Source organism: Podarcis muralis, chromosome 1, assembly GCF_964188315.1.
Source record: "Podarcis muralis chromosome 1, rPodMur119.hap1.1, whole genome shotgun sequence".
NCBI lineage: Eukaryota > Metazoa > Chordata > Lepidosauria > Squamata > Lacertidae > Podarcis > Podarcis muralis.
Window position 1 is genome coordinate 65730991 of NC_135655.1, and position 12213 is coordinate 65743203.

General features: G+C 40.1%; 1 protein-coding gene across 1 annotated transcript in view; it reads left to right on the forward strand.

Moving 5' to 3' along the window:
* Positions 1 to 12213, forward strand: part of SPON1 (spondin 1) — a 262295-nt gene that overhangs the window by 82532 nt on the left and 167550 nt on the right. The window contains exon 6 of the mRNA XM_028730502.2: positions 8895 to 9043. Within this exon, the coding sequence (XP_028586335.1) occupies positions 8895 to 9043 (149 nt within the window). The remainder of the gene's footprint in view (positions 1 to 8894; positions 9044 to 12213) is intronic.

Sequence of the window (12213 nt, forward strand, 5' to 3'; positions counted from 1 at the left end):
CTAATATTGCTGTGTCCCTGTGCAGCTAGCTGGCATTGATGCAGCCAGAACTTTGTCTACATATCAATTGTTATTTGATATAGTCTACATAGATTTTTGTCTCAACTTTATTAAGTTGAATGCTGCCTAGTTCAGATATAGAACTGTGCACGTTAATAAAAGAGTTTATATTGACATATTAAAATTTGTGGCTTGAATTTGTGGCTGTAAAGCTGAGATTGTGGAACAAATTAAAATGGTTGGCAAGTTTCACAGCTGAGATTCTATAGGATTGTAGACATAGAAGACATCTGAGACATGGCATTTATCAAGTTTATGGGTCTTTTGGCTTATGTCAAAGAATTGTATACTTAGATGAAGTTATTTTTCTACTTCATTGACACTTTTTCTTAATTATGTGGACTGGGTTCCTTGCTTTGTTTACTCGGTTCTTAGGATAATGAATAAATATGAGTTGTTCTTAAGCATAAAACTAGTGTTACAATTGATATTTCAATCTGGTCACCTAACAGTCCCTTGGGTAGTGGGTTAAAAGAAAGACAGTGAAGTAAAATGCTTGTAATGATGTAGTACATTAAAAATTAAACAGCTATTAAGCAGCTATTAAATAGCTTGATGTGAGGACATGTGGTACGCAAGTAGTATTTTTGTTTAATTATGCTTGCCAAGGTACATATTCAAATGAGTGTCTCGGACTCTGATCACGTCTTAGTTTCTGGCAGTGCCATTTTTCTTGAAAAAGAACTCACCACAAACATCTTCCCCATTCTCTTAGAATGGCAATGGCTCCCACCTGAGAGGTGCTGGAACTGAGTTCTGGCGAGTTCCAGCTGGGGAAAAAAAGCTCCGGTTTCTGGGGAGAAATATATACCAATGAGAGTCCACCAACATAGCTGAAAGAAAGTAAATCAGCTTGTGCCACATTTTCATCTTCCTGCAGCCAGCCAATCTGAAAAGTAATTTTTAGTCAGGTGGTCAAGAAGATACAACAAGGTACATCACTTTGAGTGTGTGTGCTTTGTAAATTTAGTGATATATATATATATGAGGGAAGGCATAGGTGAACTGATTGTGAGGCACCGAGAGCTCGAGGGTTGTCATGTCCCAGGAATCAGACTTCATTTGGGGGTGATGGAGTGTACTGGCCTTAGGGGATTATGTCGGCAACCCTGGGTGCCAGAGCCAACAAATTTGGCAAAGGGTATACATGGGCCCACTGGGACACGGGTGGCGCTGTGGGTTAAACCACAGAGCCTAGGACTTGCCGATCAGAAGGTTGGCGGTTCGAATCCCCACTACGGGGTGAGCTCCCGTTGCTCGGTCCCTGCTCCTGCCAACCTAGCAGTTCAAAAGCACATCAAAGTGCAGGTAGATAAATAGGTATCGCTCCGGCGGGAAGGTAAACGGTGTTTCCGTGCGCTGCTCTGGTTCGCCAGAAGCGGCTTAGTCATGCTGGCCACATGACCCGGAAGCTGTATGCCGGCTCCCTCGGCCAATAAAGCAAGATGCGTGCCGCAACCCCAGAGTCGGTCACAACTGGACCTAATGGTCAGGGGTCCCTTTACCTTTACTTTTATACATGGGCCCAAGCTTCAAATTGGGTTGCAGTACAGCTGAACTTTTCCAAAAATTTTAAGTACCGGTAGATGTCGTAAATGAAACTTACTTCTAAATATGGGATCATGTACTCATGATCATAACTCAACACCTTGGTCAAAAGGAAATTATATGTTAGCCAATTCAATTGACATGGCCAGAGCTAATAAACTTAGATGTTTGCTTAAATGTAGGAGGTGGCAGCCCCAGAGTTCCCCAGCTAGCCTGGGTTTCACTCTCTCACAGCCCACCCTATCCTATAGGATGCTGTGTGAACAGATTGCATAGAATTATATGCTATTTTGTACACTTTGATGCTCTATTGACATGCTAGACAATAATTGAAATCAATGCGGCTTACTGTGAAATAAGCATGTGTATAAACTGGCTGAAAGTCAGCCGAGAGCCTGGCTTTCTGATAGTACAAACATCTGGAATCCTGTGGAGAACAAGGAATAGCTTTTTGGATTCATTTATGGGGAACATGGGTTCCCAAGTATTACCAGCCAGGATGCCCCCATTATCATCTGGAATCCTCCCCTTTTGAAAATTGAGTGGTATACAAGCAGCTTACCTCACAGCATAAACAAGCTATCCATTTCCTAGCACTTTGTACACTTAAGAGCAGTCCAAGTGATAAATAAGAATGTAGCGATCACGATAATTTTTGCTCAGCTGTCAGGTAATAAGTTCAGGATTAAATATTGTTAAGCTTTATGATAGTGATATAAAACACACCAGAAAGAGCATTCGTTCTTCTTTACTTGCCTGCATTCCTGTGCGGCCTCACCTCATAAATATGAACGTTTTAAAGTCCTGGTACTTTAGCAGCAAGAATTATTCTCTTTGCTTTATTGTCATCCAGAAATGTGATATTTGCCGCTGATTTTGACACTAATGGAGACAGCACTAACCCCTGCAGAACAACCAACATCAAATTGTAACTATAAATTCCTGGGAGGCCAGAAAGCTTTTCCACCCACCTACATACCCTGGATTTTAAAAATGAAAAGTACCTGTCAAAATTGCTGTTTATTATGCAGAGGCTCTGAAACTATTAAATGAAACAAAACCTTATTCAATCTGGACTGTGGAGAACTGTAGAGTGTTTGCCATTATGGTACAGCAGAAATGCCCATAAATATGTTCCTTGCTGGACAGTTCCTATAAATCTATTAAATTTTAGAATTGTTTATCAAATTATATTTCACTTGCTATGTTAATCTAAGAAGATTTCTCATACTGAGCATCTGGTAGAACTGTTGGTTAAAAATACTTAATGCTGTCATTTATTAATTTCCAGTCACTCCTTGAAAAGATGAAAGTTGTTAAGTCCATACCACATAGTTCTGGAGTTTCTAAGGAACAATCTTTTATGCCTATTGAAAATAAGCTTTGACTAAAAGTGCTGGCTTTATTAGATTTCTATGGAAATAAAAAGCTTTAAAGAGAGCTCAGCTTTCCCTTTGCCCTGAGAGCATTAATATTACTAGCTTATAAATAAGATACCAGCACTTAAGCTTGCTGATGATGTCTCCCTCTGAGTTACTTGCAAACTTTTATTTACTAGTTTGTCATCCAAAGTGCACTTTAATCCAGATCTAATTTTTTAAGGTCTGTTCTTGGCAGTATCCAAAACACACTTCTAAACCAAACGCCTGAAAACACTTGAGACTTGAAATAACAAAACACAGCTTTGAGTGCAGCTGAATCATTTATTAGAAGGCGTAGCTGGCAGCCTGGGGGTGTAGCTTCAGTTTGTGCTCTGGAAAATCTTCCTAATAGTGTGTTTTGTTTCAGTTGCACTGGTGTTTAGCGGCAAAGCGTTTTAAAAGTTTTAATACACTATATACTGGTCTGGAAATAAGGGCTCATGCACACGTCCACTTGTCCCACCACTTTCCCCTGGGGAAAGCCCCTTTTTATCTGCTGTTTACTGCTGAATCATAACAAACATCAATCCGTTTTTCTGCAGATGGATATTTGTTCTGATTCAACTGTAAACAAATGAAAGACAGCTCAGCTTCGTGCTTGCTAGGCATAGGAAAAGTGGAGGTTTGGGTGAGCCCCAAGTCTGATTACATCAATGGAATATAATAACAAGCAGAAAACAAAAGTTTGTGTCTGACTCCTAAGTGTATTTGGTAGAGAGTAGAATCTATTGAACTCAATGGTATTTACTCCAAATGAGTAAACATGCTGCATTCCGTCTATGTCCGGGAAATTCTAGGTGTATGGCAGCCCGAGACTTTTAAGAGAGATTCAGACTAGAGACTGCTTTTATTACTGTTTCTTCATTTTTGTGAGGGATTATTTTGCTTGCTGCATACCTTGTAAAATGCAAATAGCATAGTTGGTGTAGAATATTAGTAAAGAGCATGAGTTATGAGCTTGACAGCCATTGCCTTGCACTGATCATATGTGCTCCCAGACACTGTGGAAAATGGTTGTATTTCAAGTGTTTTCCCCTTACGTAATATTGCAGTGAAGATATTGGCCTATTTCAGTTGTCTGCTGAATGAGCTTCAGTCCAAAGAACTGAGCTGCAAACAGTACAGGTACACTGAAATGCTATGCCAGTCATGAATTCATAAGATTTGGTTATTATGTGTGAAACCTGATCTTAGACAGAATACGGCAGTCGGAAACAGTGTCGGGGCGGAAATCGCTTTAATTTCATTAAAAACAGCTCAGAAACTAAAAAAAGGGAAGAAGTTCAACAACAACTTTTGTGTCTGGATTTTTGCTTTTTGAAATATGGCAACCCTATAGTCCTATCCATCAGACAATATGAAAAATGTTTGTTGTACAGCTATGTGGTTTCTTCAGTCACCCTTTGGACACTTGATAATTGTAACTTACAAGGGTATTGCAGAGCAGGGTGGGGCAAGATCAGGGAAGCCAACTGGTCACTCTCAACTAATATAGCCACCACAGTCGTGCCCCACTATTCCATCCACTCCTGCTATTCATCTCCAAAAGGAGTCAGGGATGCTTTGTAGTCCTTTTGTAAGAAAGCAGGCGACAAAAAGGCAGGGATGAAACATCTTGAAGTGCTTAGAAAATGAAGCTTTTTTGCTTAACAAAGCTTCATTTGCATTTTAGGAGCTGCTTTTTAGGGAGGGCGGCAGGTAGTCTATGTCTACCTTTGTCACTGTTTCCAATCAACTTGGGGTGGGGTGGCTGAATGTAAACAAGCTAGCATTCTAATTGACAGGTCTAGCATCTTCTGTGGATTTATGCTAACTGGGCCTATGATTATTAAAATAAACCTCAAATACACTTTTTGATGTTTAAAACCCGAACCATAATGCCTATTAAATTTTGCCAATATTTTGCCAAAGTACACCTCTACATTCCATGTGAATTTCATGCCAATATCTCAAAAAAACAAACAAACGAAAAAGCTGGTGCCAGGGCAGTAAAGACATTTTAAAATGCTCACAATCCAAAAGTGCCTAGCATACCCCTTGACCCATTTCTCTGAAATTCTCTAGGCTTCATTTTCACAGAAGCTACTTGCAAATTGTATCCAGTTCTGTTAAAAATGTAAATGTTTCAGTTCCACTGTGATTTGTCCACTTAAATCTGCAGGGAATGATAACAAAGCTTTGTTTAAGAAATGAAGTGGGAATGAAATGAAACAACAAAAGGAAGCAATTCCCAAAGCAAAGCATCAAATACGAACCGTGTGTGTGTGTGTGTGTGTGTGTGTGTGTGTGTGTGTGTATTATTCAACTAAGTTACACTCAAAATAGACCTACACTGGATATCACAGATGTGCTTGTTTTTTAAGTCATGTGTGGCAATCATTTTATTGCTTGCTATATATTTCCCAGTAGTTTTTCCTAATGAAGCTTAAAATTGGATCTTCATTTCCTTTCCGATCTATTGGGGCATGTTTCTCTCCTCTTTTGCCTCCATACTGTCTTTCACCTTCAGCTGTTTCAGTTTGCATGCCCTTCATTTGTTCTGCACAAGCATTTCTGTTTTTCTTCTCCATTGTTTCACCCAACACAGTTATTCTAGTCTGCACAATTTCCACATACCTTCTCCTCCCATAACTCTTTCTGGTTCCTCATTCCAATAGTGCAGGAAACATATTCTGTTCTCTCCATTTATTTCAGATATTCGTTTCTCGTTTGCCTTCTTCATGCTGAAACTTTTTGGCCCAGTTTTTGAGCGGATGGAACATTTGTTTCTGGCACCAGGCCTGCAGGGGCCGTAAAACAGCTGCTAAACACTAATAGCACTATGTTGCTTTGTAGCTGCTGGTCCAAGTGGAAGGAGCAAGCAGCTCAGCAACATAAGGCTGTACTCCCCAGCCACCCCCAAGCTACTGTGCACAGTCTAGTGACAGGCAAGCAAGGAGGCAGCAGGATGACCTGCAGGGCATCCAAATTCTCAGGGCAAGTTTGTCTAGTCTTATGTTTTCTGACAATCCGTGTACCATGTTAGCTTCCTCAAGGCTTGTTTCACGTGTGACCCACAATGCCAAGCACAGTTTTCTAGCTGTGACAGAAGGTAGGCCTTTTTACCTCATAAATTATCATGGATATTCCTTCAGTCAGAACATCAGAAGTCAGCTGAAGAACGTAGAATAGATATTCCGCCCCAGCCGCAACCCAAAGTTCTCTGCATACAGAACTTCCAGTGACCTTTTCCATCTCAACTTACTGAAGTGTCAGGAGAATAAATATCAGGTGGTAACCCAATATAGGACCTTCTAAGAGGGGGTGTCCTGATTCTGCCATGTCCCCTGGAAGTATCACTGGTGCCAATGTTCTTCTTATGCTGTCATTAGACAAAGATTGCTTGTTCATTAATGGGACATTAGCTGCTTCTGCAATTGGGAGCCATAGAAGACTCCATGAGTGCTTGTATGGCTGATGACTTTTGTTTTTATCCACTCCTAATTGCTCTGTGGTTTTTTTTAGTATTTTTTATTAAAGATTTCTTGCTTTACAAAAGTATGTGCAATGCCTCTTTTTCAAGTTACATTTTCTACAGATCAGTTCCATTTGTTGAGACATTAGTGTTACATTAGGAAGAGAAGGGGAAAAGAGGTGGAGGTGGCCATGATGAGTGTGTGTGTGTGTCGGATGGCGATGTTTCTATTTTACTTAATGTATATGTGAGGTTTTATGTCAGCATCACTTGTGCGGGTTCTCTTTGCTATTTGCTTATGTTCCTTTGGTGGTGAGAGAGATTGGGGTTGGCCTAGGGTGTGGTTGTTTGTTTGTGAATGGCTGTGGTGAATTTTGTTTTCATGTGTGAGTGGGGTGGGTGGGTGTTTTTGAATCAGGTTAGCCATATTGATTTGTATGCTGTTGGTGGATTCTTGTCATCGTCTTGTTGGGCTGTGTGCTGTTTTGTTTTTTAAACTACAATGTGACCTGCCCTGGTATCATCTAAGAAAGGGAAAACTGAAGTATAGGTGTAATAAAGAAGGAAAGAAGGAAAGAATAACCTCTATGTCTGCATCTAAATTAGCTTGGTTTTCTAAAGGCCACCTAATGTTGCCTTCATTTTATTTGCATTGATTGTGTTTCACGTTAGTTATTGACAAATTAATTTAAATCTTTGTTTTAGTTTTACCTCATCTTTGTTTTTACATTAATTTCAATGGAGAGCCACTGCTGCCTGTAACACTGATGCTTTCCATCCAAATGGCATGCATTTTGTAGCCTTAATTATCAGATCTACCATATTTCATATAGATTGGTGAAAGAGTACTCACCTTATAGGCAGTTAAAAAGACGCACATCTCATAAGTTTCTCAGTGATTTAAGTGGGAGACCCAGTGAAATTTCTCCTGCTTGTAACTATTTCAGTTCAGATGTTGGGAAATTTGTAGGCAATCTGCTTCCATCTCTGTGCAACAGGCCTGCCAAACTGCAGACAGATTAGACAAAAGCCTCACTATTTGATTATTGGAGACTTTTTGCAGACATTGAACCGACGTTTCTTTGCTTCAGATGAGACACTTGACATGCTATGTCAGTTTTGCAAGTCTTTCAACTCTATACAGAGAAATGCATCAGTATACAATACACTGCAGTGCCTCTTTTCAACTTTAGGAATGTATCCATTTGTAAAACTGTGCCTCCTAAGTAAAACAAATGCAAGAAACTAAAATGAAGGTAAGAAACTAAAGTAAAGGGACTTGCACTAGTTTCTTACATTGAAACTAATGTGAAACTAATATGAGAACTATATACTAACAGCGAGCTCGTTCTCCAAAACGACACAATTCTCATGCGGGGAAGAGGTATCAGCAGACTTGGGGGAATGGTGTAGTGTGAAGAAGGGGGGGGGGAATGCAGTCTTATGAGTTTAGAGGGACAATCTGGGTGATATTCTTGGGTCCGTTCCCCCTCCAGGACTCCTGTAACCAGGGAGGGTTAGGATGTAGTAGAAGACACTGCTGAACTGGTCATACAAGTTTCCTTGTAAGGAAAATGGCCTTAGCCGACCACTTAAGTGTTCTCATCAGCTTATCAAAAAGTGAGCTAAGTTGCAATAGCTACAACTAGTTGATGGTGCTCTCCAGGAACTCGGGGAGGCATTTTCCCACTCCTCATACCTGGCTGGATGATACAGCATCCTAGGACGAAGAACGATAGGCCAAAGGGAGCTGGATATGGGAGAGCTGTGTGAGACAGTTGTACTGATGCTAAAAGCTGGAGGGACAGAGACATGTCTGCTCTGTGCTGGATCCAAAGCTGGATTTGGGGTTCTCCTGGTAAGCAAATGGGGAAGCAAGATTTGTTGGAGTGCTAACACTAGGAGCCCCTCCATGTGATACTCAGTTTGTATATATGTGTAAATAAAACCATATATCCTCAAGACCCAACAGTCTCTGTTGACCTTCATTCCAAGGAAACTGGACCCTGGGTAATGAACTAGAATCTCTTACTGAGATTGCATTTGAGGGCAGGTTTCCCCTGAGAGGGGAAACCACCAATAACAGCCCAATGTTGACACAACTTGCTTGGTTGGCATGGAATACTAACAGACTGTGAGGGAGAAATAGAAAGTTGCGGGGAAGAAGAGAAATGTATTGGATTATCCTGGAAAGGGCATGTCTATCTGTCTGGAATGCTGAACACTATAGCTTCAGAAGAGAGCCTTCAGAATGGAGCCCTGTAAATGGAAATGAGACAATAGAAGATAATCTTATATGCTTTCTGTGGCAACATCTCACCTTAACTCCTACAGAAGGCAAGTGGCATTTCAATGTAGGACAATCTTCTCTAAAGCTACTTATTGTATTATTTTATCTTCTTTGGTTAAAGGGCGAGCTAACCACTGGTCTGCTATCATTGGTGGGTCTCATTCAAAGAACTACGTACTTTGGGAATATGGAGGATATGCAAGTGAAGGAGTTAAACAAGTTGCAGAGCTTGGATCACCAGTAAAAATGGAAGAAGAAATTCGGCAGCAGGTAATTGTCATTTAAATTATTAAAACAAAGAAAATCAATTAAAAATGTATAGGTGCCAGGAGCTGAAAATGTGAATCAGGTTTGAAAGATCTTGCTACTATTAGGCTTCACTGTTTTAGCAAACCTTAACAAAGTCAATAAAAGTTTTCCTGGCTAATGATTTTAAGACTTAGCCCTGTGACTGAATATTCAGTAAAGAGCGTCTTCTGATTCTCTCTCTTCTTAATGAAAACATTGAACTATTGACTTTACTTATAGCTTTGACTTAGGACTGTTCTGTACATGTGTGCATTTTTCGCAGATCAATGTGCAAATGATCTGCAGCATCTGCATATCATACACAGGGAGAAATAAGTATGGCATGTGAATTACTGCACTTTATACCATCCCAGATTGGGAAAAAAGGGTCAATTTTATGGGTGAAAATGAAAAGTGCGGTAGCAGATGGTGTCTGACTTCTGGGAATAGGTGTCAAATAAAGCTAGGCTTATACAAACTAAGGTTTGAAAAATCAGTGGTGCAATCCTGAACTCTCACTTGCCATTTTTGTATCAGTAACACATAAAATATTAAGTACAGAAGAGTGGCCATAATTAAAGATAGCTTGTTTGTTAATTCATCTTCTGGGGCCTGTGCATTTAGTAGGGAAATGAGATCCCACTCTTACTGGAATCAGTGTCTCTGCTTGTATTTGTTCCTTTTCCTGAAACTTAACCAGTGAGTCTGTTATCTGTTGCAAGTGTACAGAAAAGAGCAGCATGAATGAAGGGACTAGGGGACTTGCAGTTGTTTTTTAAGAGACCACGGTTTGTATCCAGTGCTCCACATGTGTATTTCCAGTGGCACAATGGGGCTTCCACAGCTGCTCTGCAGGTGTCTCCCAGACAGCAGGAGGAGTGGACTGAAGGGGACAGGAAAGGAGGAAAAAGCACATGGAAGTCTATTGTGGCAATAGAACTACAGTTTAGGATTTGGCCTCTTATCTCAGACCCTCAAATATGAAGTCCTAAAGTTTTAATAGAGAAATATTGATGTCACATATAAAGTCCCATGGAGTGGCTGTATCAGGGAAAACAGTGGGAAAGGCAGTTTTCTTTTTTAAAACTTTTAACATACTGTGAATGCCCTGTTTTTAAAAAATGTTAAATCGTGAATATAAGATAGTATAATACAGATTGTTGTTATTCTGGAAGTCTCTGCTCTAGTGTCTAATACATCATTTGAAATGAAGCTGGTAAGTTTTTGCTGGCTAAATACCTTGCTATTAATTTTTGCTTCAGTATTGGATTGCTGCCTATAATTTCATGGAATTATTGTGAAATAATTACCGGTAAAATAGGAGTTATGCTCACTCTCACATGAACCTTGCAATAGCTAACTTCTCACTTAGAAACCCACTGCACTTTGCCCCTCTAACCTCTTACTGAAGTGTTTTCTAAAAAGTATCTGACAACACCATTAGATATTTGTTCACCTGCTGTTCAATAAAGATTTTTGAAAGAGGCTTAAGAGAGAAGGGCTTTGATTAAGCTAATATTGTTAATATACCTAGCTAACATGATACGATAAACATGTAGCAAAGTTAAGTTTGGAGCCTCAAAGCACTTATATTGGAAGTCACAGGTGGAAAACTCAAGTCTGACCTAAAATCAAGTGACTTATTTGTAGAAATTCATTGTTTAGGAAATGCTGACATGTAGGTGATGCAAGTCCAAATGCTGTAATGAGATAAACTTCCTTCTTTTGACTTCTTCATTCCAGACGAATGTGTTCAAGCTTAATGGAAGTTACTTGATTTCCCCACTCTCCCTCACAGTTGTGGAAGCCATATTTGTGTGGGGGTTTTTTTCCCACCCTAAAAGGGTGGGATAGAACTTATTTATTTATATAGACCATTTATAGCATACCCTTCATCCAAGGATTTTGGGGTGGGTAACAGCAAAATTCAACTAAAATACCACATCCATCCATAAGATCGTAAAAACGCAAGCCTGCCTGGGGGTTTCCCACATGAATGTGGTTGTCCACTTTGGGAAGAAGAAGAAGAAGAAGAGTTTGGATTTGATATCCCGCCTTTCACTCCCCTTCAGGAGCCTCAAAGCGGCTAACAAATGGTCTAGATGGGCCTTTGGTCTGATTCAGCAGGGCTCTTATTTTGTTTTTGTGCTCTTGAAGACAAAATTTCTGACGTGGAGTGCCCATGTGTCCTGCTTAAGAGCGGAATAGAATCACAGAATCACAGAAGAGAGGAATAGAGTCACAGAGCTGGAAGGGACCCAAATGGTCATCTAGTCCAAACTTCTGCAATGCAGGAAACACAACTAAAGTATCCTATTTTAAGACATTCTTTATTTTAGGAGTGGGTAATCTTTGGCCTGCCAGATGTTGCTAGACTACATACCTCCCTGGCTCTTCACCATGCTAGCTGGGCCTGATAGGTATTTGAGTCCAACAATATATAGAGGGCCATAGCTTTGCCACACTTGGTCTGTTTGAAGGACTGCCTTGTGATTCGTCCAAGTCCAGCTCAAAGACAAAGACCTAGCTGTCAACTTTTCCCTTTTTAAAAGGGAAATTCCCTTATTCCGAATAGGATTCCTCGCAAGAAAAAGGAAAAGTTGACAGCTACGGTTAAAGAACCATAAGAAGGAAAAACTGGTTGAAGTTTCCCATCAAACTGAACAGCAAACTGGACAGCAAACTGAAGAAGCACACAGACCAGACTGAGAGGGTCTTCCCTGCTTCAGTGAGATGTATTATATTTCAGCTTAAATTATACAAATCCTTTCTAAATTTATCTCTGTATTTATAATTCACATATGCACCTTCTGGCAAATCAGTGCACTCTTCTGTCATTTTTATTTGGTGATTCTTTTTGACAATGTGTACATAAGTGGCCATCCCAGAGATCACATGTCAACTTGGGTTTTGTACCGTACAATGGTCCCTCAATTACAAAACGTGAAGATTTCCCCATCTATAAAGTAATCCACCTTCAGAATGACTTTATTCTCCATTTTATGACATGGGTAAAAGAAGATATCAGGAAAATTATTTGCTGGGCTGTACAAAAAAATAAAAATAAAGGCTCAGGAATCTGCATCACGGAATGGCAGAACAAGGAGCTACATATGGCAATTGAAGGCAGTGGCTGACCCCCAGGGCTAAAT